Genomic DNA, 23,228 nt, shown 5'->3' with positions numbered 1-23,228 from the left:
ATCAGCGGAGTCGTTGCCCTTAGCGACTGCGCATCAGATCTGTAATGAGACTCCGCCAGTAGCAGATAATGAAATTCAGTCACCATTCAGGGGAGTCAAATGGACCTATGAAACTACTAATGAACTTTCATTGCTAGCCAGGGAAAATAAAAGTTCTTGTTTAAATGAATTATCTGAATATGATTATGAAGATATATTACAGAGTATTGAACAGATCAATTTATTCGTGCAGCAAGGGAAATTTGCATACACTACAGTTCAACGCTTGCTACAGGTATTGGAGATCCTTAGGAATAAGAAATCGGCCAATCACCTGCTAAATAACCCAATGTATGTTTCTGCCACTAACACATTTGCAAACTATGATCAGCCGGAATGCTCAGCTGTTAAATATGCATGGGATCCTCCATTTGAGAAAGGAGAGATGGAAGCCCTGGTCTATGAATGGAAGAAAGATGCAAGTTCATTTTGTCAGTTTTACAGTGCAAAAAGTGAATTAGTATTGAATGCATGCATTAAGTCTGCCTATAACCTAATAAAAACTGGTGTGTGTGGGTATGACTTTGTGGCTCCATTGATCGATGTGTGGAGAATGATTCTGGATGATTTTTATGCGATTCAATCAGTTGATACTAGGGAAGACACACTGTCAAGTGGAGATTGTTCCACTTCCTCAGTTCCTGAGGACTCGCCTGCTTCAGCACCTTTGGCTGATTCAGCGAGTGATTCAGAGCTCCTTTTGTGTGAAATCGAAGTTCCTGTAATTCCACCCTGTACCATGGATAACTCAGTGTTACTTCCCAGTAAGACAGAAATTACTAATACTTCCTTAATCTTGCCCTGCACAAATTTCTCAGCAGAGGACCCAGAGGTCCTGCTGACTTCTGAGTCCAGCCTAGCCAGTACTCATGAATCTTTGTTCAGTGAAACAGACACCAGAAAAATCTTACCTGTCTCTGCAAACACTTCTGCAGAAATTACCTGTGTTAATAAAGTTCAACTCCTGTCTGATCCAGCAGATGCCAATAGATGCACTACATCAGTTTCTGAGTCCCAACAATCCTGTCCAGAAATCTCAGAACCCCAGCATCTGAATTTTCCAATTTCACAATTGAATGGTGATTTAGATGCGCAAACATTGTGTTTTGATCTTCCTGTTTCTACACCTCACTCTAGTTTCATGAATAACTCAGAGCGTCTGCTATGTGAGTCCGAAATCGCAGAATTATTACCGTGTTCAGAAAATGTTCCAGTGAACTTGCCCTGTACCATGAATTGTGCAGTAGATCTCTCCAATGAAACTCAGGTCACAGAATCATTATGCTGTCCAGCAGGTGCTTCCATGGTTTTGCCCTGCAGTGTGGACTGTTCGGTGATCCTGTCCAGTGAAGCTGTGGTCACAGAGTCTTATGCTTCACCCAGTACTTTGGATACTTCAAACCCTCTAGCAGAACAGTCTGAGGCACTGCTTACCTCAGTTGGTGTTGCAGTAATATTCACTTGTCTAGCAGCTGTTTGGGAATTACAGTCTGCTCTAATAAAACTTGATGAATTTCTGCCCAGCGAAGCAGAGGTCATTGAAATATTGTCCTTGTCAGCAAGTGTGTTAGATACCTTGCCCTGTACACAGTCTGATTTAACCAATGTTGTTGAGTCCCTCTCCAGTGTTGTAACAGCCGAGGAACTCCAGCCCTGTCCTCTGAATGTTTCAAAAGTCTTGCCCTGTAACATGGATAATTCTGACTCGCTGGAAAAAATAATAGAAATCTCAGAATTTCAGTCCGGGTTAATGAGTGTTTCTGAAACCCAGCCCTGTATCCTGGAAAATTCTGGTTCTCTGGCCGGTGTGGCAGAAGTTCCAGAGCCCCCTTCCTGTCCAGTGAGTTACTCAGTTTTGCCTAGTTCAGTGGGGATTGCTGCAATATTGACTTGTTTTGCAGCCCTTCATGAGCTCCAGTCCAGTGTATTTGATGAGTCTCTGTCTAGTCCAGAAGAAGCTATGGGAACCCTGTCTAGTTCAGTGCATACATCAGAAGATTTGCCCTGTCTTGTAAATGCCCCTGAACATGATTTGTTAATAACCCTGCTGGAATCAGCGACATCTAAGTCTGATCCTGCAGTTTTTAGTGAGAATCCAGTAACTATGAAGTCTAGTCATGATGAATTTTTTTTGCCCAGTTCTGGTTTCGGTCCTGTCTTGACTGACTTTGAGGTTCGCAGTTCCTTGACATGCCCAGAGGTTTCTCTTGTGCCGGTGTGCCCAGATGTGCTTCGTATGCCAGACTGCCCAGATGTGTCTGTGTTAGCGTGCTCACGTGCTTCCCTAGTGGAGACATGTTCTGATGTTGCCGGTTGGCCTGCATGCCCGGAGATGGTTCTGGTCCCTAAAAGCCCTGATCTTGATGTTTGTCCTTGTGACCCTGACTCTGGAGTTGCCCTGGGTTCCATAGGGGTTCTTGATAGTTCTCCATGTGAGCCTAAGGGGCGTTCTGACCTGTGGGGATCTCTTTGGAGCTTCCAAGTGTTCTGGGAGATCTCTGAGGAAACTTGTCCTGGTACCTTGGACTGGTTCAACGGTGGGTTTTGTGTTGGTAGGGACAGTTCCGGTGGGCATTGCAAAGGCTTTGGCGTTTTTGGACAGTCCTTGGAAGGCGGTGGGTATCGCGCAGAGAGTTTCTTGGGGTTGTTTTCTGGAAGTCGTGGTTCTGATGGGTGTCACACTGAGGCTTGTAGTGCTGACGGGCATGGTTCGGTAGGTTCTGGTTCCAATTGGTCTAGTTTTGGTGAGACTGATTCGGGAATTTGGTTTTGTCGGACGGATCCGACCTTCATGAATTTTCAGTCAGATCAGTTTGCTGGATTTCCCACTTCTGATTTTTTGGTTTGGGTGGTTCAGGAGAAATATGTCAGTTTTCATAGGCGTCCAGAGGCCGCGTTTAAGGGAGGGGGTACTGTTATGATCGCTTCTGCAGCGTTTACTGCTGACTGCACTGGTATTGCAAACCAAGCAGTTCTAATGTCATTACATGCATTTGCTTGCATAGTTTGGTTTGCACTTAAACTAGTTGCTGATTCCATCTGCAGTCGCTCTGAAGTTTATGACAGTTTAATATGCTTTTGTGTAAACAAACATTGTCTGCTGCAGTGGAGGGGCGGTCCCTTTCCTGCAGGCTGCATATCATTGTCTGCCTTTTCCTGCTATCAGCCTGTGATTAATAACCATTCACTTGTGTGGGAATCTGCAGGTCTGCTCCCATTGGATGACCTCAGTATAAAGAACTGCTTCCTGCAATGCCTCATGGGCTATCATAGTTTCAGACTCTATCTGTTACTCTGCTCGTGCCCCACCTCGTTCCTGGTCCGTGTGGACTGCGCTGACTCCTGCGAAGGGGTCAGCGAGTCCTCCTAGTTCTGCTCTTGTTCTAGAAGTTGCTACTTGCTTGTCTTGTGTCATATATTGGTTCATCGCCAATATATACGCATACTTGCGCATTTTGTTATTTTCCTTGTATTCGTGTTACGTTAATATATCAGTGTCGCTGATATATACGTACACGAACTGTTTATTTCCTGTGTTCAGTTAGTCAGTTTTCCAGCACGTTTTGGTAGTTTGCGCGTATCGTGAACACCCGTGCTGAGCTAGTTATCCTGTTCCTGGTCCTGTTTGTGGATTGCGTTCATCTCTGCGAAGAGATAACGAATCCTTCTGAATCCTGTTCCTGGTCCTGTTTGTGGATTGCGTTCATCTCTGCGAAGAGATAGCGAATCCTTCTGAGTCCTGTTCCCTGTATTACTTCAGTCTTAGTCAGAGTTCCTGCTTATGTCATATATCGGTTCATTGCCAATATATACATATGTTAGTCAGACGTTACGAATAGTTTCATTGATAGCTGTAATTGTAATACGCTAGGAAAACATACTTATTGTATATTTATCTGTGTTACGTTCATCTATCTCGATCCTGCTATTTCCTGTCTCTCCTGTCCTGTCTTTGTGAGGCTCGCCATCGCCGCAACGCATTGGCTGCCTCATTCCAGTCTGTCTGGTTTGGACGCTTGCTGTCGCCAAGTAATCGCTAGCTAGCAAGCGTTCATTCTGTCTACCTGTCCTGATCTCCTCATTCCTGGTTTATGCGCTCAGCGCTACTTTGCGCTGAGACGTTATTACGAAAGTGTTTGTGGCTGTTCAGATCTGCACCGGCTCTGTGCACCACAATCTCCTATTGGAGTCAGTCCTCTCCTCCACTAAACTGGGGATATCCTGATCCCTTGTGCTGGTGTGTGTACCTCCTTCACGTCAGCTTATGTGTTGTATGCTGACTGTGGAGATTACACCCCCAAGCTTAACACAGTGTAGAATCATAAACATTATTGTATATTTACATAACTGATATGAGCAGGATCGGAACAAGGTCCACCAGCACAAGGCAGAAATGCTAAAGTGTGCTGTGCCCCCTCCTATCTGACTAGCATTGCTTGCTTAGGACTTTCTAGATTCAAGGTACCACTTGGAGTTCAGGTGCTCACTCAGTTCATCTGTGTCGGACAGCAGTTTTCTGTCTCCACAAGGCAAGAGTGTTATTGTACAGTATTTGCTGAAATCATTTCAATATAAACAATGGTCCCACGGCAGATCTTTACTTATGTTTTACAAATATTTCCTTTAAGTAGTCCACTCCACTGTGAATGTCCTGTTTATTTTTAACTACTGTGCACTGCAGACATTTTGGAGTTAGTTATTACGATAAACATCTTCTATTCGGTAGCAGAGCTGGTAAACCTTCTAGGCATGATTTGATTTTTTTTTGAGTGACAGAGAAAGGCCGCTATGGCATGCTGCATTATCTTATGTGCACATATATCCTAATCATGGGACAAGTACTGTATTTATACACTGGTAATAAGAGCAACAGTAGCTGCCAGCAGAACCTAGGGGAACAGCTCTATACCTGGGCTCATAGTGTGATCACTTGGGTAACAGGGGATTAGGTGAAACGCGTATTACCACAGAATTATTCAGAGGCTCTGACTTTATTCCACTAAACCTTGGTATAAATCCCCTGCATGGAGCTGTACTTTGTCAGCTGTTGATGGCTTACGCACACAGTAAAGCAGTGCTTAGAACACAGGGAAGGGGAGAGGTGTATAGCCAAGGGGGGCATGCTTTATCATTAGGTGTACACTGTGTATCCCACTCCCATAGATTAGATAATGCTGCTCTAACTAACTTCATTATGCCAAGTAAACGAACCTCCCGGGTATGCAGGCAAAATTTGTAATAAAGGCAATTACACTGTGTAACCTGCTGCAAATACATCATTGCTGTTATAATTTATATTTTGGCTCCCTAGACTAGGTCTATATTGCCATTCCGTAATTTCATATTTGCTTACTGTAGAATGGCGTTCCAAAGGACTATGCATCACTGTACACAAATGCTGAACCTACAAGATTCTTATACAAGTAGAAAGAATAAGATATAGCTTGCATAGTCTGCAGTGCAGCAACAAGCAGTAAAAATAGCCCTGGGTGGGTTGTACTTTTCTCCGTGGATTCATTGGTTTGCATTCTACCATGTGAATGCTTGAAAGGTGGTACTCTATTAACTAGCGTTTGAAAACCCCACACCCCTCGTAATTTAAGCAGCGGAAGTCTGTTTTGCTGGAGTATAAAATAGCCAATATGAAAAATGGGCTGTGCAAAAGCTGTCTAGGCTGTATTACCTTTAAAGTGTATCCGAGGCGACATGTGACATGATGAGATAAACATGTTAAAGTACAGTGCAAAACCAATTAATAACTAGAGTAGTAGGGGTGTCTCAGCACCCTACAGAAAAAGACACAGGAGACAAAAAAAGAGAGGCTCCATTTGTTGTTTGGCTATTTGCAATTGGCACTGTTATTGGCCTGAGGAAGCAGGCTTAGACCCGTGAAACGTGTTGCCTGTGCTAAATAAATATTTCTTTGTCTACACAAAGACCTCGTCATTGAGGTAAGCCACCTAATTTTTTAAAATGTTATCTTGTTTTGAATCCAATTTTATTCACACTGGGGCGCCTCTTTACCCAAATTGTGCTATATTAATAACTAGGCTGTTTTACTTGTTTTATTTTGCTGCCTGAAACGGTACATTTTTAGGCATGGAAGTCACAGCTTCGGTACCTAGTCGGGATTATAGTAAACCTCTCTTATAAGCTAAGTATAGGCATAAAAGTTTCCCTGTCAGAATACAACTTCCGAGAGCAAAGGGAGATAGAAAAAGGTCAATAGTTCATGTGTTTTCATGGGGACACTTCATTTAGGGGCACTTAATAGGCCACTGCTGAGCAGAGACAAAAAAAATGTTTAAATGTTTAAATATAAAACCAAACCGTGGGATACCTAAAAGGTCATTTTTAGGAGTAGGAGGTTAAATACAATTGTTTATCTCATCAGTTTCTTTTCTCCTCGGGTTCACTTTAACCTCTGACATCATTTTACATTTTGGATGATGTAAGCCTTCACAGTTTTAAATGCTTCTTACTAATAAAATGAAATGATATTCCTATAGGCTGCGGAGTTCCTCGCATCCCCCCTGTGGTGACTGGTTATGCCAGGATTGTGAATGGTGAGGAAGCCATCCCCGGATCTTGGCCATGGCAGGTGTCTCTGCAGGTAATGAAACATAATAGTTTCCATTGTTTAAAAGGTGATACTAAAGGCACATCTGCATACAAACAAGGCAAGTATGGTTACAGGTGTCAGTAGTAGGTTTTAGGACTGGTTTATAAAGAGGATCAGAAGTGAGCATCTGGCAGTGGCGCAACTGCAAAAAATGCCCCCCCCCACCCCCAAAAAAACTTGGATGGGGTCCTCCAATGTCCAAGTCCCTTCTCTTTCCTTACCCTTAGTGTCCCTCTTAGCCTTGTGGCCCAACTTGCATGGGCCATAAAAGAAGTGTGGCCATCATGATTGTGGTACCCATAATAAGCGTAGCCACAAAACAGCTGATCTGGAGGAAGGACCTCTGTATAAGAGGGAGCCCCGCCCCCCTGCAGTTACATGGGCTTCTCCCCTATAGTAACGCCCCTGGTATCAGGTAAAAATGGCAACTTACGAGATCAGTTGTGTACTGGAGAGTAAAGAGGGGCAGAGCTCATTTTCATTTTATTATCAGATATGATTTTGCAAATGCCCTGTATGACTGTGGGGCTGCAGCCCTCCTGGATCAATATGCTGGTGTGGGATACCAAAAAATAGGAAGTCCTTAACCACTCCAGCCCTCAGTCGTTTGTACTTTATGCATCCAAGCAATGTTCACCTCCCATTCATTAGCCTATAACTTTATCACTACTTATCACAATGAACTGATCTATATCCTGTTTTTTCCACCACCAATTAGGCTTCATTTCGTTGATACATTTTGCTAAGACCTACCTTACTGTAAATGCATTTTAACAGTAAAAATAAGAAAAAAAAAACGGAAAAAAATCATTATTTCTTAGTTTTCGGCCATTATAGTTTTAAAATAATACATACCTCCATAATTAAAACCCACGTATTGTATTTGCCCATTTGTCCCGGTTATTACACCATTTAAATTATGTCCCTATCACAATGTATTACGACAATATTTTATTTGGAAATAAAAGTGCATTTTTTCGTTTTGTATCCATCACTATTTACAAGCTTATAATAAAAAAAAGAAGAAATATTTCATCTTTACATGCATATTTAAAAAGTTTAGACCCTTAGGTAAATATTTGTGTTTTTTTTATTGTAATTTTTTTATTTTTTATTATTAAACATTTTGATTGGGTATTTTTGGGAGGGTGGGATGTGAATAGTAATTTTTTAATGTAAATATATGTTTATTTTATTTTTTTTTAATGTAGATGTAGTTTTACTATTTGGCCACAAGATGGCAACCTTAGGTTTGTTTTCATGACGTCACTCTAAGCGTAACATGTACGCTTAGAGGGACGTAGGGGGACGTAGGAGGCAGAAAAGGCAAGGCTTCCAAAAGAAGCCGTTGCTTTTTCTGCGGGGGAGAGAAATCAGTGATCAGGCACCATGGGCCGATTCATTGATTCCTGGGCTAACGATCCACGGCCGGGAGCGCGTGGGAGCACACATGGCCTCCTGGACGTAGCTTCTACGTCCAGGAGGTGAAAGTGGTAAAGCAGGCCCGGATTTACATCACAGGAGCCTATAGGCACAGATGTCCTGGTACCCTGGCCGTCCATGAACCTACAAACCCCCTCCAAACATTTGGCTGTCCCAGCTGTCACTTCTCCCTTACTTTCCTTGCCTGTCATAGGTAGCTACAGTTGCCCCTTAGTATTAGGTAGCCAGAGGTACCCTTAATATTAAGTAGCTGGAGGTGCCCCCGGCTGAAGGGAGATCTCACCAGTGGAATGCCAAGTGCTGTGTGAGTAACCTCTCATTTACACTTTCATTAGGACTCTGAATAGGGAAGGAGGGAGGGCGGCACTAGGGGAGGGAAGCAAGCTACCTTTCCATCATCAGGCACCTGTAGGCACATGCCTACAGTGCCTTATGGTAAATCCGTCCCTGTCCTTAAGTTTCATGCACACGCTCAATCAATGTAGCCCTTAATGATTGCTGCTCAATGGTTAGGGCAACTTTTAGAGTATAAGTTGTGTACAGAGTTGCTGCTCAGCTATAGCCCAGCAGGATATGGAGCAGGGAGGAGGGCCAACTTGGTGATCCACAAGTGAGCATGATCCGACATGGTGGATCAGTACAAGCACAATGATTTTTTCATTGCTTGTCATTTAGCAACCCACAACACGGTGGAACAGCTGTACACATGCTAAATTCTTGCCAAAGATGGCACTGAACGACTGATAACAACTACAGACCACCCAGCATGTGAACATGGCTTTAGAAACATCCCATCTGAGTTTCAGGGAAAATATCCGGGATGATTAGTGATGCACAAGGGTGTAATTGTAGGGTTAGCTGCTCCTTCAATTACGGGGGGGGGGGGGGGGGGGGGATTATGGTGATTATGATAGCTACGCTTGTTTTTGGCACATGGCCCTCCAGGCTGTAGGGGTTGCCAAAGAGACTCATGGAAAGGAGTTTGAACATTGAGTCCCATCAAAGTTTTGCAGGGAAGCTTCATGATTTGCAGTCATACCATTGCTGGTGCAGGTTTCTATGGCTTACGGGTCCATCATGTATTGGGAGAAGGGTGGACCTTACATACCATTCCTTCATATGTCGGCAGTGTCAGTATGTTTTTACACATTGTATACAGCAAAACTAGTTTCCCGTTATCAAAAAACACATATTTCTAAATTGAATAAAGCAAGCTACCTTCATTAAAGCAAACCTGAAGGGAAAAAATGTATGATATAATGAATTGTATGTGTAGTACGGATAACGAATAGACCATTAGTAGCAAAGAAAAGAGCCTCATATTTTTATTTTCAGTTATATAGCTTTTTTATAACATTGCATCATTCTCTAATATTTGCAGTTTAGAAACCTCACTCTGTCTTTTAAGCCAAAGAACAAAGTAGAAACAATGACCCTTTAAACTTTTCTGCAATAAATATTTATCTAAAGCTGTCTCTCGCTGTTTCTTGGCTGTTTAAGTGCTTCAGAAAACAGGACCGAATCGGACCCAGTGGGTCGAACAGCTCAGAGAAGCTCTTTTGCATAGATAACAACTAAAGATTTTTTAACTCTTCTTTTACTGGAAAACAACACGGGACTTTTTTCTTTGCTACTAGTATTCCATTCTTAGCTGTACTAATAATTCATTATCTCATAAGCTTATTTTCGCTTCAGGTTTGCTATAAACAAGTGCCTTTAATATAATGTGTTTCTGGTACTTCAATTCTGTCTTGAACACATTATTTATTTACAGAACAGAAACACACATTTTATTTTACAGATTTCCCCCCTTGTAGTGAGACAATAGAAACATGTCCTAGAAAAGGCAAAAAAACAAACAAACAAAAAAACAACTCTAACATGTCACTAGCAATCATTCACCTAGCCAGAAAACCTATAGAACCACATAGCCTAAGGATAGGCTTTAGCGAGCACAAAAACATACAACACTACTGGCAATCATGCTGTGATACCTGGGCACCAAAGGCTTTTGTATGTGCTATCAAAGCAAAGTCCTTTTTAGATTCAAGACATGGATATCCAGGAGTACAGCGGGGAAATCTCATATTACATACATGTACTAAGTCAAGGCTAGGAAATATGGCCTTGGGTAGAAAAATATTATACCAAAGTGTTTCTGCTTAATAACTCAACGTTTTATTTACTGAAAAAATCAAATGCCAAAATAAAAAATAGCCATTCTGTAGTGCTTTTAACAACAAAATGCCTATTTATGTTTCAGTTTGATAATTAATCTAGGTGATTATTCTAGAGCCGCAATGCTTTCTGCTTTGTGCATGTGATTACTCATATAGGAAAAGGGGAGTTACCAGGGCAATACTGGGGAGGTTATATATATTGTATTTGAGAGTGCACTGCAATGTACTGACTTTGTGAGTGAAAGAAAACTGCAGTTTGGGCTGGCTAAAAAAGAAAATGTTTAGCAACGTTACATTATAAAAGGAAGTACTGACATGTTATAGCATATTTAGTTGAAGGTTTGGTTTCATATGATGTTTGTATACTGTTTTCGTTGTTGGAGAGTCTAGTGGAACATTTCATTATTACACAATGCATAAAAACAATGTCGTTTGTTGGTAGTTGCCGTATATAGTGCTCAGAGTTCTGCTGAATTGAGTTATGTTTTTGTATTGCAGGACAGGACTGGATGGCACTATTGTGGTGGTTCCCTCATTAACAGCAACTGGGTGGTCACTGCTGCTCACTGTGGTGTAGCGTAAGTTTCAAACATTCATGATTCCTTGAAGCCTGTAGTAGGGCTTCTAAAAGCAATTAATAAACAGCGCTGCGTAATATGTTGGCGCTTTATAAGTACAATAAATAAATAAAAATAAATAAGCATTGAAAAAGTGTTTTACTTCCAATTTAGCTTGGCAATTTTAAAGAGAAACCGTAACCTAGAATTGAACTTCATCCCAATCAGTAGCTGATACCCCCTTTCCCATGAGAAATCTTTTCCTTTTCTCTAACGGATCATCAGGGGGGTCTGTATGGCTAATATTGTGGTGAAACTCCTCCCACAGTGTGATGTCAGTCCTGACAGTTTTCTGTCTGTGAACCTCATTGCATTGTGGGAAATAGCTGTTTACAGCTGTTTCCAACTGCCAAAAAAGCAAGCAGCATCTCCTTCCACTGACATCACCTGCCAGCAGTAAAAATGTCACCATGTGATAAATGTCAGAATGTAAATCAGGGAGAGGAAAGATTTTACAATGGGCAAACACTGACTAAATCATTTATACATAATTATCATAAAAATGAAGCACTTTTTTATTACATTATTTTACTGGAGCTACTCTTTAAAGGACTTACGAGGTGAACACACAAAAAAAAAGTTAATTACATTATGGCCATTGCAGTGGTCATAGCAGACTATCAGCGCCTGGCCTGTCACTGTGTGGCCCTCTTTTAGCATTATCCAAGCTGTAGTTCAGGCCCCGACCCTGCCCAGGGTCGCCCTATCAATTTGCGATCAAAATCGCCGCTTTAAAAAAATCCTACGTCTGCGCAGTTCTTAGCCGCTAGTGGGGCTGCGCAGGTTCTCTGGCCTGTCCCCGACCCGTCCTCGCTCCCTTCACTCAGCTTTGTACGTCATGTGGGCGTGCCCGCACGGCCGCCCACATGACTGATTGAGGGACAAGTCAGCCACGCCCCCTCAGCCGAGACAAGCAGCGCTGAGCGTGGGGAGACGTGACTTGTCCCTCAATCAGTCATGTGGGCGGCCGTGCGGGCATGCCCACATGACGTACAGAGCTAAGTGAAGGGAGCGAGGACGGGCCGGGGACAGGCCAGAGAACCTGAGCAGCCGCACTAGCGGCTAAGAACTGCGCAGACGTAGGATTTTTTTAAAGCGGCGATTTTGATCGCAAATTGATAGGGCGACCCTGGGCAGAGTCGGGGCCTGAACTACAGCTTGGATAATGCTAACAGAGGGCCACACAGTGACAGGCGAGGCGCTGATAGTCTGCTATGACCACTGCAATGGCCATAAGGTAATTAACTTTTTTTCGTGTGTTCGCCTCGTAAGTCCTTTAAGGACCACTATGAGAAAAAATGCAAAATTAAAAACAAATGTACACATACATGTAAGATATAAATTTTTGCCAGAATAAAATGCACTGTAAGTTACTTTCTTCCTAAGTCACTGCCACTTATAATAGGTAATAAGAATCTGGCAGATCTGACAGGTTTTTGACTTTTCCATTTACAAGAGCCCTTCTTGCGTGAAGATCCTGGCTGGCCTCCCTACTGTTTGCATATTGTTTTGGCAGTTGGACTGAGCAACTGCTGTTCCAGAAGGGCTTTTGAAAATAAAAACAATCCTGAGAATCCCCAATGAGGAAATGGACTAGTCCAAAATCTACTGTAAGGTTTACATTTAAAATTTGCATGCGTTTTGCTAATGTGCAAAATGCATTCTCTGCATATCTAATGAAAGGTACAGGAGAATCCCACTTCTGCAAACATTTCTCCTGCATGGAAAAAAACATGCTTCTTGCGGCATAAATTCACACATGGCATGAAAATTCTTATTGACCTAAGTTACCTGCTGTAAAAGAAAAAATCGCACATGAAAATTTGCATATGAATGCAGATTTTAATGCGAAAACTTGCATGCAAAAACTATTCTGTTTATCACAATGACAAGCGTAAATCCTGCCCAAGTGACAGCAAAATAGGAAAAATACATTTATAGGGATTTTTTTTTTCTGGAACAAATGTATTTTGTACAAATCCATACACATAGATTTTTTTATTTTACAATTTTTCATGAATGAGGTCCTTGAATATTTTTTTAAGGTTATTTAATGGTCAAGTACAACGCTTACTGGCATATTTGCTTTATTGGGCTTACCATAATATTTTAACTGGAAACTTATACCATAATGGAAATTTTCGTTAATGTTCTACGACACTTAGGGGTGTACTCATTTTTTGTTGCCAGCGGTTTAGACATTAATGGCTGTGTGTTGGGTTATTTTGATGGGACATCACATTTACACTGTTATACAAACTGTATACTGACTACAGTACAATGTATCATTATGTCATATCTACCATGTTGTCCCATGAAAAGATATAATAAAATATTTACAAAAATGCGAGAGGTGTACTCACTTTTATGAGTTACTGTACCTTGTGCAAGTCACAGCAACCTCTTCAGGGGCAAACCCAGGATTTTCAAGTGGGGGATTCCTAAAAGGTCTCCCTCAGCGGCGCACAATACAGTATAACAATATGGTAGGACATCATGCTGGATACACATAATGCAATTTCCAGTCTGACTGAAAGGATCTGACAATCATTTACTACAGTGGCTGGATAGTGTACTGGTTAAGGGCACCGCTTTTGACATGGGAGACCAGGGTTCAAATCCTGGCTAGGGTCAGTACCTATTCAGTACGGAGTTCAAGGCAAGACTCCCTAACACTGTCGGGTGGCCTCCTGAGCGCGTCCCAGTGGCTGCAGCTCTTGAGCGCTTTGAGTCCAACAGGAGAAAAGCGCTATACAAATGTTCGGAGTATTATTATTATTAAATGTTCCATCAGTTCCTGATCGACAATGGGATCGATCAGGAGCAGTTTGGCTTTTGGATGCAGATAATAATGAGGACAACCAACATCTGTAATGAATGGGAAAGTGAAGCATTCGCACAGCAGGGTACAGGGCTGTGCTCATACCTGACTCTAAGTTCCCCAGAGCTGCTCCATGCTCTGTACACATGCTGCTGCCCCATAAAAAGTCAACTGTAGCAGGGAAAGAAATGGGGTAGTGCTGTGAGCTGCAGGTTGCCTGCAGATATTCTGGTATCTCAACTTTTACCTGTCCCCAGACACTGCACCAGCCCTGGTCTGAGGGGGGATTCTGGGCAGCTGTAATCCCCCTCTGTGTTTGCCTATGCTCTTATTTTGTTTAAATGTAGGTTCCCATTTAAAGCAATCCTGAACTGAAAATGAAAAGTAAAAATGAACACTCACACACATCATACTTACTTCCCATGTAGTCTGCTATCAATCTCTTTCTCCTCTCCTGCATCTTGTTTATCCACTGTGATTACTGGAATTCTCCATCCTCTATTTTGAAAATGGCCTCTACCCTGTAACAGCTTCCGGGTCACAGCACACTGTTAAACTGTAATATCACCCACTTGAGCCATAGGGAAATATGGACATTGCCTTGCTTATCTATGATACTTTCAGTTATAACTGACAGCAACTGATATGTAACTGACAGCAACTGATATATTTCAGTTCTGACAAAATCTTGTCAGAACTGGAAGGAATCTTTGTAAGAAGAAAATAGCGAGCTTCTGAGAGGAACTGACGGCGAGGTAAGTATGTGATATTCATTTTCAGGAACTTCATGTGTTTATTTTAAATAATATTAGTTTTTCAGGTTCTCTTTAAAGTAAAATGAGCAATGTCTTTGTGTCCTTCCCTACAGGAGCACTGACCGTGTTGTTCTTGGAGAACACGACAGAAGCTCCAGCGTTGAAGTAGTCCAGTCTCTGGCTGTCGGAAAGGTGAGTTCTTAGATTACAAGATTTACATCACATCTTTCTTCATGCTAAACTAAACGTAACATTTCAGCAGGAGTCGCTCTCTGGTCCATATGCAATTCACCTTTTCTCCTCCATTTTCTCCTAAGCCCCACACACACTCAACAGCGATCTTTTAGGCTCTCACAGCTTTTCTTGTGAAACACCTAAAAAAAATCTCTTGCAATTGTTCAAGCAGTTAAAAGTGGACATACACTGGTCGATTTGCCATCAGATTCGACCAACTCTGATCAGAAAGGGATCATATGGCTGCCTTTACTGCAAACAGATTGTGAATCGATTGCATGAAACCGATCACAATCTGTGGTGGTGCTGCAGCTGCCCCCCCCCCCCCCGCCCCCACATACTTTACCTGCTCCGCTGAGTCCGCCGGCACGTATCCCCACTGTCACCACTGCTCCGTCTCCGTGCTGGGCTCCAGGTTCCGGCAGGCTTCACTTCTTTCTGTCCGGGGAAGTTTAAACAGTGGAGGGCGCTCTATTGTTTAAACTTCCTGTCGGGACAGGAAGAAGTGAAGCCTGCTGGACTCGGAGCCCAGCGGAGAAGGAGCAGTGGTGACAGTGGGGATACGCGCCGGCCGGATCAGGTAATGTATTGCCGCTGTATTGCGTCAGTCGTCGGGCATTCGAACGCCGCTATCGACGCACTCCCCACCCGCCGGCGATCGGGAAAAATCTTCCACACGGACGGCTCGACGGGAATCGACGGGAACGATTGATTTCGAATGGAAATCAATCCGCTTGCGTTTGCGCAAAGATTTCACTGCAGATTCGATCACAGTGATTGAATCTGCTGTATATCGGCGGGAAAATTGTTAGGTGTATGGGCCCCTTTAGACTGATAAGAAATCAATTCAACATTTGGATTGACTTCTTATCAGTCTTATCAGCTGCTTGAACAATAGCAAGAGATATTTTTAGGTGTTTCACAAGAAAGGTTGTGAGAGCCTAAAAGCTGTTGAGTATGTGTATATGGGGCTTAGGAGATCATTTTTCATCTTCTATTTTAAATAACTTTCCAGCACTCTGCAAATGAAAAAGTACCAAAAAGTAGGTGAATGAGCACCATCAAAATTACTTTGATTATTTTCTTCATTGCTAGTGCTTTAAAGGGCATTTTATTGGCAAGTTTAAAAATATCACCTAGGAGAAAACAGAGGAGAAAAAGTTAAAGGACAAGTGAAGATAGAAGTATATGGTGGCTGCCATATTTATTTTCTTTTAAGCAGTACCAGTTGCCTGGCAGCCTTGCTGGTCTATTTGGCTGCAGTAGTGTCTAAATCACACCAGAAACAAGCATGCAGCTGATCTTGTCAGATCTGACATTAATGTCAGAAACACCTGATCTGCTGCATGCTTGTTCAGGGACTATGAACAAACAAACGTATTAGAGGCAGAGGATCAGCAGGACAGCCAGGCAACTGGTATTGCTTAAAAGGAAATAAATATGGCAACCTCCATATACCTCTCGCTTCAGCTGTCCTTGAATTGCATATGGCCCTATGAATCTGAAAGGGTGGCTGGGAGAATTTAGTACAAATATCAATTCCTCCATATAGCTTACTATATGGCCCATATGCAATTCACTTTTCATCCTTAATTTTCTCCTAGGTGATATTTTCTCTCCTTGTTAATAAAAGACCCTTTAATCCCCCAGCAAGCAAGAAAATACACAAAATCATAGTGATAGTACTTTTTCTACTACTCTTGGTACTTTTTTAATTGTGAAATGATGTTATTTTAAACAGAAGATGAAAAATTATCTCCCCGGAGAAAGCTTAGGAGAAAAAAGGGAACTGCATATGTGTGAAACCACAGGGTTTGCTTTATAGACAGAACCCCCCCCCCCCCCCCCCCCTTGTGAATGGTGTCTTCCAAAAAACAGAGGTGTTTTCAAGTATTCAGTTTCACATGTGCGAGAAATAACACTTATATTGCAGCACTTTAGGGCTTAGGTTCTCAACACATGTGTACCCCAGGGGAACCTTCAGACAAGCTCAACAGCAGGAGTACCTAAACCTGTCATAGTCAATCCATCATAGTACATTTTGAGATAAAAAAAACAGAATAATAAATAAATATAATCAAACCTGGTTAAAGGTACTTTTAAATGGAGGTGAGCAGTACAGGCATACCTGGGACCCGCAAACTACACCACAAAAGGGTTCAGGTAGCCCCCCAATTGCCCTCACCATCAGGAAGGACACCCACACCTACCCTCTAAAATGCAAAACGCATGTAACAGCTAAATTATCCAGGTGCTGCCTGAGCACACGCACTCTTTGTGTTTTATATTTTGGAGGGTAGGTGTGGGTGATGAAAGCACTCGCTGTGCCCTTAAACTTACCTCTCTCCGCTCCCTCCAAGACAGCCTCTTCTCCCTGCTGGCCCGCAGCAACTGATCCCCATGGTGTCAGGTATGTGCTGTACCAGCGCCACATCACTCACCCACTCTAAGCAGATTAGCAATTAGATCACCAGCCACATGTGAAGTCCTGCTTCTCCTCTGGCTACAACAGCACCTCATGTGACGCACGTAACAGATCACATGAGCTACCACTGTAGCCATGGATACAGGACGCTGGACAGGGAGATGGAGATCCTGTCTCTTGAACACTGAGAGCATGTGGAGGGGTAAGTGGGGAGTGTAAAGAGGGGGAGGGGAGCCGCCTTTTGCTGCCCTCTATTTGTTGCCGCCCTGAAGCATGTGATTCACGTTGCTTCATAGGAGAACCGCCCCTAAAAGGCAGTACCTGTGGTAGATCAACGGCCTTTAGCGTTGCACTGAATCATTGGGGATATAAAAGAGCAATACAATTACTTTTTGTTGCAAGGATGAGAACATTTTAGGATTTCTGCAGGAAAGTTTGAGTCCTATTTCGTTTATGATAAATTTGTTTCAATAATGATCAACTAATACTATCAAATACATTTGTTTATTTTTATATGTAAGGTTTTCACTCACCCCAACTGGAACTCCAACACCATCAATAATGACATTTCCCTGGTTAGACTTGCCACTCCCGCTTCGTTTACTTCCACCGTATCCCCAGTGTGCCTCGCCAACCCTGGCGAGCTGTACGATGATGGCCGCACCTGTGTCACCAGCGGATGGGGAAAGACCAGATACAATGGTAAGTCGTTTATAATGATGTGGTGTGACTGCGCTCTCTGCTGAAATCCCATCTCCCTTCTGATTGGATGACCGACTGAGTTGTGGAAGGAAAGGGGGGTTGTAAATGAGCAGATGCTTGCTTGTGGGGTGGAGACTACATTATTATTATTTAGTATTTATATAGTGCTAACATCTTCCGCAGGACTTTACAGAGTACATAGTCATGTCACTGACTGTCCTGAGAGGAGCTCACACTCTAATCCTAGCATAGGAGGAGGAGGACGTGTGTTGAGAGAGCTCCTGGACTTCCAGGGGAGGTCTTTTTGCCTGTAGAGCCGGATCCAGCCTTGGAGCATCTTTTCTGGGCACAGCTTTCACCTGAAGTCCCTGCTCCGGGCCTTGCCGGGCAGGGGCTTACCCTAAGCTAACTGGCCGCTCCAGCCATGGAGCGGCCAGCTCATTCCCCCCCTACGGCTTCATCAACTTACCTAGGGGATGATGAGGTTTCCTCAGGAGGGGATATCGCCAACAACGCTATAGCCTGGGTCAAAGCCGCGAAGACCTGCGAAGAGACCCTGAGCCAGCTGAGGTATAACTTTGCAAGGGCGAGATTCCGTTATGGCATCAAGTGGAAACCTGAAATGCTGTGGCAGGACGAAGAGATGTTAGAGCTGAGGAAACAGATAAAACAGCAGAAATCAAGGTTGGTAGAACTTGAAAAAGTTGGCGGTCCCTTTGCCGAGCAATTGGGATACAGGAAGCGATTTAAAAAAATGTTGTTACCTGAGCAGTATGTCGATGACAGCGACACGGATGATGAGTGCGTGATTGTAGAGGAGGAATGCACCCCCCCGGAGAGACCACTTTGGGTGAAGGAGGAAGTGTCCCAGTCTCCCATCCCACCCGGGCAGAGGGTATGTGATGAAGACCCCATGGAGGGCAGCTGTGCGAGTGAGGTGCAAGGGATGCCGGTACCGGGCTCTGTGGCGAGTGCCCAGGTGAGTGCTGATGGTGCTGGTGCCGCTACCCCTGCTGCTGGGGGTCCTGGTAGCATGGGTGCTGCTGGGGCCCTCGGTGGGGTAGTGGGTGGCGGTGCCGGTGCTGTCCCCGCTGTGGCTGTGGCTGGCATGCCCCCCTCTAACTTACCTGGAGGTGGTGGTGTGGCTACAGCTGCAGGGGCCTCCCTGGGTGCTCGCATGGTCTCTGCTCCTGGTGGACCCCTGGTCCTTGCATCAGGGTCACCTATGGTGGCCGGTGTAGGGTCTGGGGTAAAGCTGGGAGCGGGGCTGTGCGCCCAGGGTCAGTGGGAAAGCTCCCCACCTGGCATTACATTCAAGCAAGATGGCGCCGGCTCGCCGCGAGGTGCCCCGTCCACGCCGAGCCAGCTTCCGGTCGGCGGGGCGGATGTGACGTCAGCGGCTGCCGTTCTGTCTGAATACGGAACCACCATTGAAAGCAATGAAGAGGAACGCGGAAAGTTTGTATGCGTTGACGCGGCGGTATTTCCGCGTCAAGGCGAAGTTTGTATGGCGGTTGACGCGACTGAGAAGCCGCATGGAGGCGAAATTGTCAGTAATGTCAATGCGGTTGACGCGACCGAGAAGCCGCATGAAGGTGGAATCATCAGTAAGGCCAATGCGGTTGACGCAGCCGGGAGTCCGCATAGAAACGGAATCACCAGCACTGTGGATGGAGATGGATGCGGAAACTGCCGTGATGACGGAATCTCCATAGGGATGAATGAGGAAGAAGGCGGAATGCAGCAAAGGGATGCAGGGGATGCATCTACACCACTGTTGGAGGCAGGGGATGCAGGAAGTCAATTGCCAAGCGGTGAAGTGCAAGCTGAGACGGCTGCTGTGGGCGGCGATGATGCAAATGAGGAGGAGGATGGTATTAGAGCCCAGAGAAGACAACCTGGAGCTGCACTGGCAACCACGACCACAATGCTGCGGGAGGACCTGGACGAGAGCGGGACAGCTTTCCTAGGTCTGATAAACTCATCCCTCAGCAAAGAGCAAAGCAGAGAAGTCTTGTGTATGGCCATGCAACCAAGTCTGGAAATGGACTTGACCGTGGAGGAGTTTATGGACGAGGATGTTCTTCAGAATGACAGATCAGAGCAGCTTGAGCCTGCTGGAATAATTGAGAGCGACGCTGATCAGCTAGCTCAGGAATTCTTCCAGACCTCTGCTGAGGAGGGCAACTCCAGCTTTTCTGAAGCGCAGAGTGGGGACGAGGACACTGAGCACCGGATAGGTGAGATGAAATCCTCTTTACCTGATAAACTGCCTAAGAAAAAGATTAAGAAAAAAGGGAAAAATAGAGTAAGCAAAGTTAAGAAATTACGCATTGATGTTGGTGGGAGGAGGGGGAAAAGTGGGAAAGTGTCAGTGGTGGAGGAGACTGATATATCTTCTCAGGGTTCTCAAGGTGGAGAAGGTGCTCAGGGTGAAGAGGGTCCCCCCGCCTTTGTGCAGGAGAATGAGGGTGGGGAGATTCTAATGGTGCAGAAAAAAGGGGGAAGTGTCTCCGGGAAGAGAGGTGATGGATATAGGGATCTTGATTCCCTTTTTGAGAGAAACCTCCTCTCAGACCTAATATCTGAGAGTAGTAAAAAAGGAGGGAAAAAGAAGCAAAAGACAGATAGATACCCAGAACCCCCCCCTGTTGTAAGTGGCGATGTTGTCACAGAATTTAAAACCACTAACATGACATACCGGTTAGAGAAAACCAGATTAATAGTCGTGAACGAACACTCTGGTGAGGCTGTTGTTATGGCGGTGGAGCCGGGGGGTTACTATGGGGGCCTGCACCTGGTAGGCTCGGGCGACCCCCAATGTGGCCTCCAGCTCGAGTTTCGAGCAGATGGAAAGAAATTTACGGTCCGTAATGATACGATTACGAGATTTTCCTTCTCAGGGGAGATGGAGTGGATGGAGGCCATATTCGGGCTCGGGCCGAATGCCCCCAGGTATAGGTCCCCCCCTCCCCCCGTCTCCACTGCAGCCAGCTTAAGCCAGACAGGTGTTGAAACCCCTACAGCCACAGTTGATGCTGGCAGGGAAGGTGTTAATGCGGATGTGCGTGTTGACACTGGTGATGATGTTGTGGTGGATGTTGGGAGGGATGTTGTGGCTGGACCGGGGCTGCCAGAGTTGGAAAGTGTGATAAGAGTTGGGTTCCCTGAGTTGGGTCCTGCCCAGAATCCTGGGGCGCTTGCTCCTCTGGCAGCCTCGGCCCAGGGTACTTCAGCGGCTCGGCCGGTGTCTTATTCAAGAGTGGTTAGGAGCGCTGCTCCTGGTAGGAGGGTGTTGGCTCCCCTGGAGACAGGATTGGAAGATGGCACCCCAGGTCGGAGGAACGTGATCCGCCTCAAGTGGGACCATACGCATACTCCTATCCCGAACAAAAAACAGTTCGTAAAGTACCTCCTTGATCTGGGGATAAGGCCGGCAGACCTCTTTGCGATCCTGGCTCCAGGGGACCCTCCGCCTTACTACGATGTGTCCTTTCTTTCCCAGCATGGCATGGAAGCCTTTCTCGAGGAGCGTTTAAGGCATTCAGATGGTAATGAATGGCATGGCTTTAAAGTAATTCCCTTATCCAGGCAAACGCTGGAAAGAAAGGCACACATCGTGGTGCAGAACGAAAGCATTCCGGTGCGGGACCTGATGACTTGGGTCCAACATTACTCGGACATAATGTCCCCGCCGCACAGGGTCCTGGATGAGCTCGGGATCTGGTGGGGGGAGTATGAGGTGGCGATCCGGCTCCGTACAAAGGAGGGGGTCGTCACCCATATTCCCCGTTCCGCCCTCATAGGGCGGGACAAAGTTATAACCTATTACCCGGGCCAACCCAGGACCTGCAACAGGTGCGGCAAGAGGGGACATTTGGCCAGTGGCTGCCCGGATCCGAGGTGCAGTCGCTGCCAGGAGTTCGGGCACTCTGCGTCGTCTTGCAAGAGAATTAAATGCAATTTTTGCTTTGAATTCGGTCATCCCTACACAGAGTGCCCGACCTCCTGGGCGACGATGCCCTCGGATCTGAAAGTCGCCATGTTGACTACTATGGTAGAGGACCAAGATGTCTCAGTGGCTGATCCTAGTGTGTGTGTTGAGTCTATCCCAGCTCCTACCGTGTCTACGTCTAGTGTGAATCCGTCCTCTGTAGTCCCTTCCCTTGGTCCTCTTTCAGTTGACATGGCTTCTGATAGGCAGCCTGGGCCTGAGTCATCGGCTCCCGCCCGGGGTGCTGTTCCAAAAGGCGGAGGTCACCCTCCTCCCAAGGAGCAGCGACTCAAACCCACAAGGAGTAGGAGAGATGGTGGCCTTCGGCCCCTCATTGCTGCTCCTCAGGGTCGCTCTCTAACGCCTAAGTCTCTCTCTCGGAAGACAAGGGCTCCCCCTGCCACCGCTCCTCCTGTTGGTGGCTCTACTTTGCCCCCTTCCACTCCTGCCCCTTCAGTTCCTGCCCCTCCAGTTTCTGCAGAGCCCCTTCCTTCTCCTGCCCCCTTGGTTCCTGCAGTGTCCCCCCTCCCTCCTAGTCCTGTCATTCCAACTGCCCCGGACCCCCCCGCCCCTCCTGTTGTTGTCTCGTTCACTCCCCCCCCCCCCCACCCGCCCCTCCGTGTCAGCCATTAGTAGTGGATTTACTATGGCTGGCCCTGTTCCTTCTGGATATGCCTTTTCGGCCCCTTGTCCTACAGATGCGGCCCTTGCCCCTTGGAAAAGGGAACACCTCTCGCAGGAAGATAAGTTCTACCTTGAGGAGCGATTTAAAACCAAAAAGAAAAGGGGTGTTAAACCCCTGTGTAGGGGTCTCCCTGAGGATCCGAGAGAGGCAAGCAGGACAGCTGCCTACCTAAGGAGACAAAGGGACAAGGAGATTAACCTGACCAACAGGTATGAGTTATTAGCCACTTCTCCTCTTGCTTCCGAAGAGGAGGAGATGGTGGTGGAAAGTCCTGTTTCCGTAGGGGCGGCATTGTGATTTGTGTTCTGTTTATTTTTGTAGACGTTGTCTTTTTGCTTTGGTTTTTGTCTTCGTCTAAAGAAGGATAAAGGGAAACTTTAATCACCCTGATGGCAGTTCCCCCACCACTTATATTGGCTACAATCAATGTTGCCGGTATCAAAATGACCAGAGCTCGAAAATTGGCTTTTTCGATTTTGGCTGCCCATGAGGCTGATGTGTTTTTCCTGCAGGAGACCAGACTCACCTCTGCAGCCGACCTCTGGTTGGCTGAGAGGGATTGGGTGTCCGGTCCGAGTTTTTGGTCCCTTGCGGGAGAGCCTGGTAGTGGTGTGGCGGTCCTCTTTAGGGCCGACATGGTAACTTGCCGGCGGGTAATTGAGGTGGAGATGGGTAGGTGTCTGGTCCTAGACGTCTGTGTGAGGGGGCAGG

The 23,228-nt window shown here is 45.4% G+C and overlaps 1 protein-coding gene across 1 annotated transcript in view; it reads left to right on the top strand.

The window, feature by feature from the left end:
* Positions 1 to 23,228, top strand: part of LOC137539154 (chymotrypsinogen B-like) — a 39,494-nt gene that overhangs the window by 5,111 nt on the left and 11,155 nt on the right. Inside the window, exons 2-5 of the mRNA XM_068261651.1 lie at positions 6,549 to 6,652; positions 10,783 to 10,862; positions 14,591 to 14,669; positions 17,658 to 17,838. Coding sequence (XP_068117752.1) covers positions 6,549 to 6,652; positions 10,783 to 10,862; positions 14,591 to 14,669; positions 17,658 to 17,838 — 444 coding nt within the window. The remainder of the gene's footprint in view (positions 1 to 6,548; positions 6,653 to 10,782; positions 10,863 to 14,590; positions 14,670 to 17,657; positions 17,839 to 23,228) is intronic.

The sequence above is a fragment of the Hyperolius riggenbachi genome, chromosome 11, assembly GCF_040937935.1.
Source record: "Hyperolius riggenbachi isolate aHypRig1 chromosome 11, aHypRig1.pri, whole genome shotgun sequence".
In the NCBI taxonomy this organism is placed as follows: Eukaryota; Metazoa; Chordata; class Amphibia; order Anura; family Hyperoliidae; genus Hyperolius; species Hyperolius riggenbachi.
The sequence above is the reverse complement of the archived record's forward strand: the minus strand, read 5'-3'. Positions and strand labels throughout refer to the sequence as shown.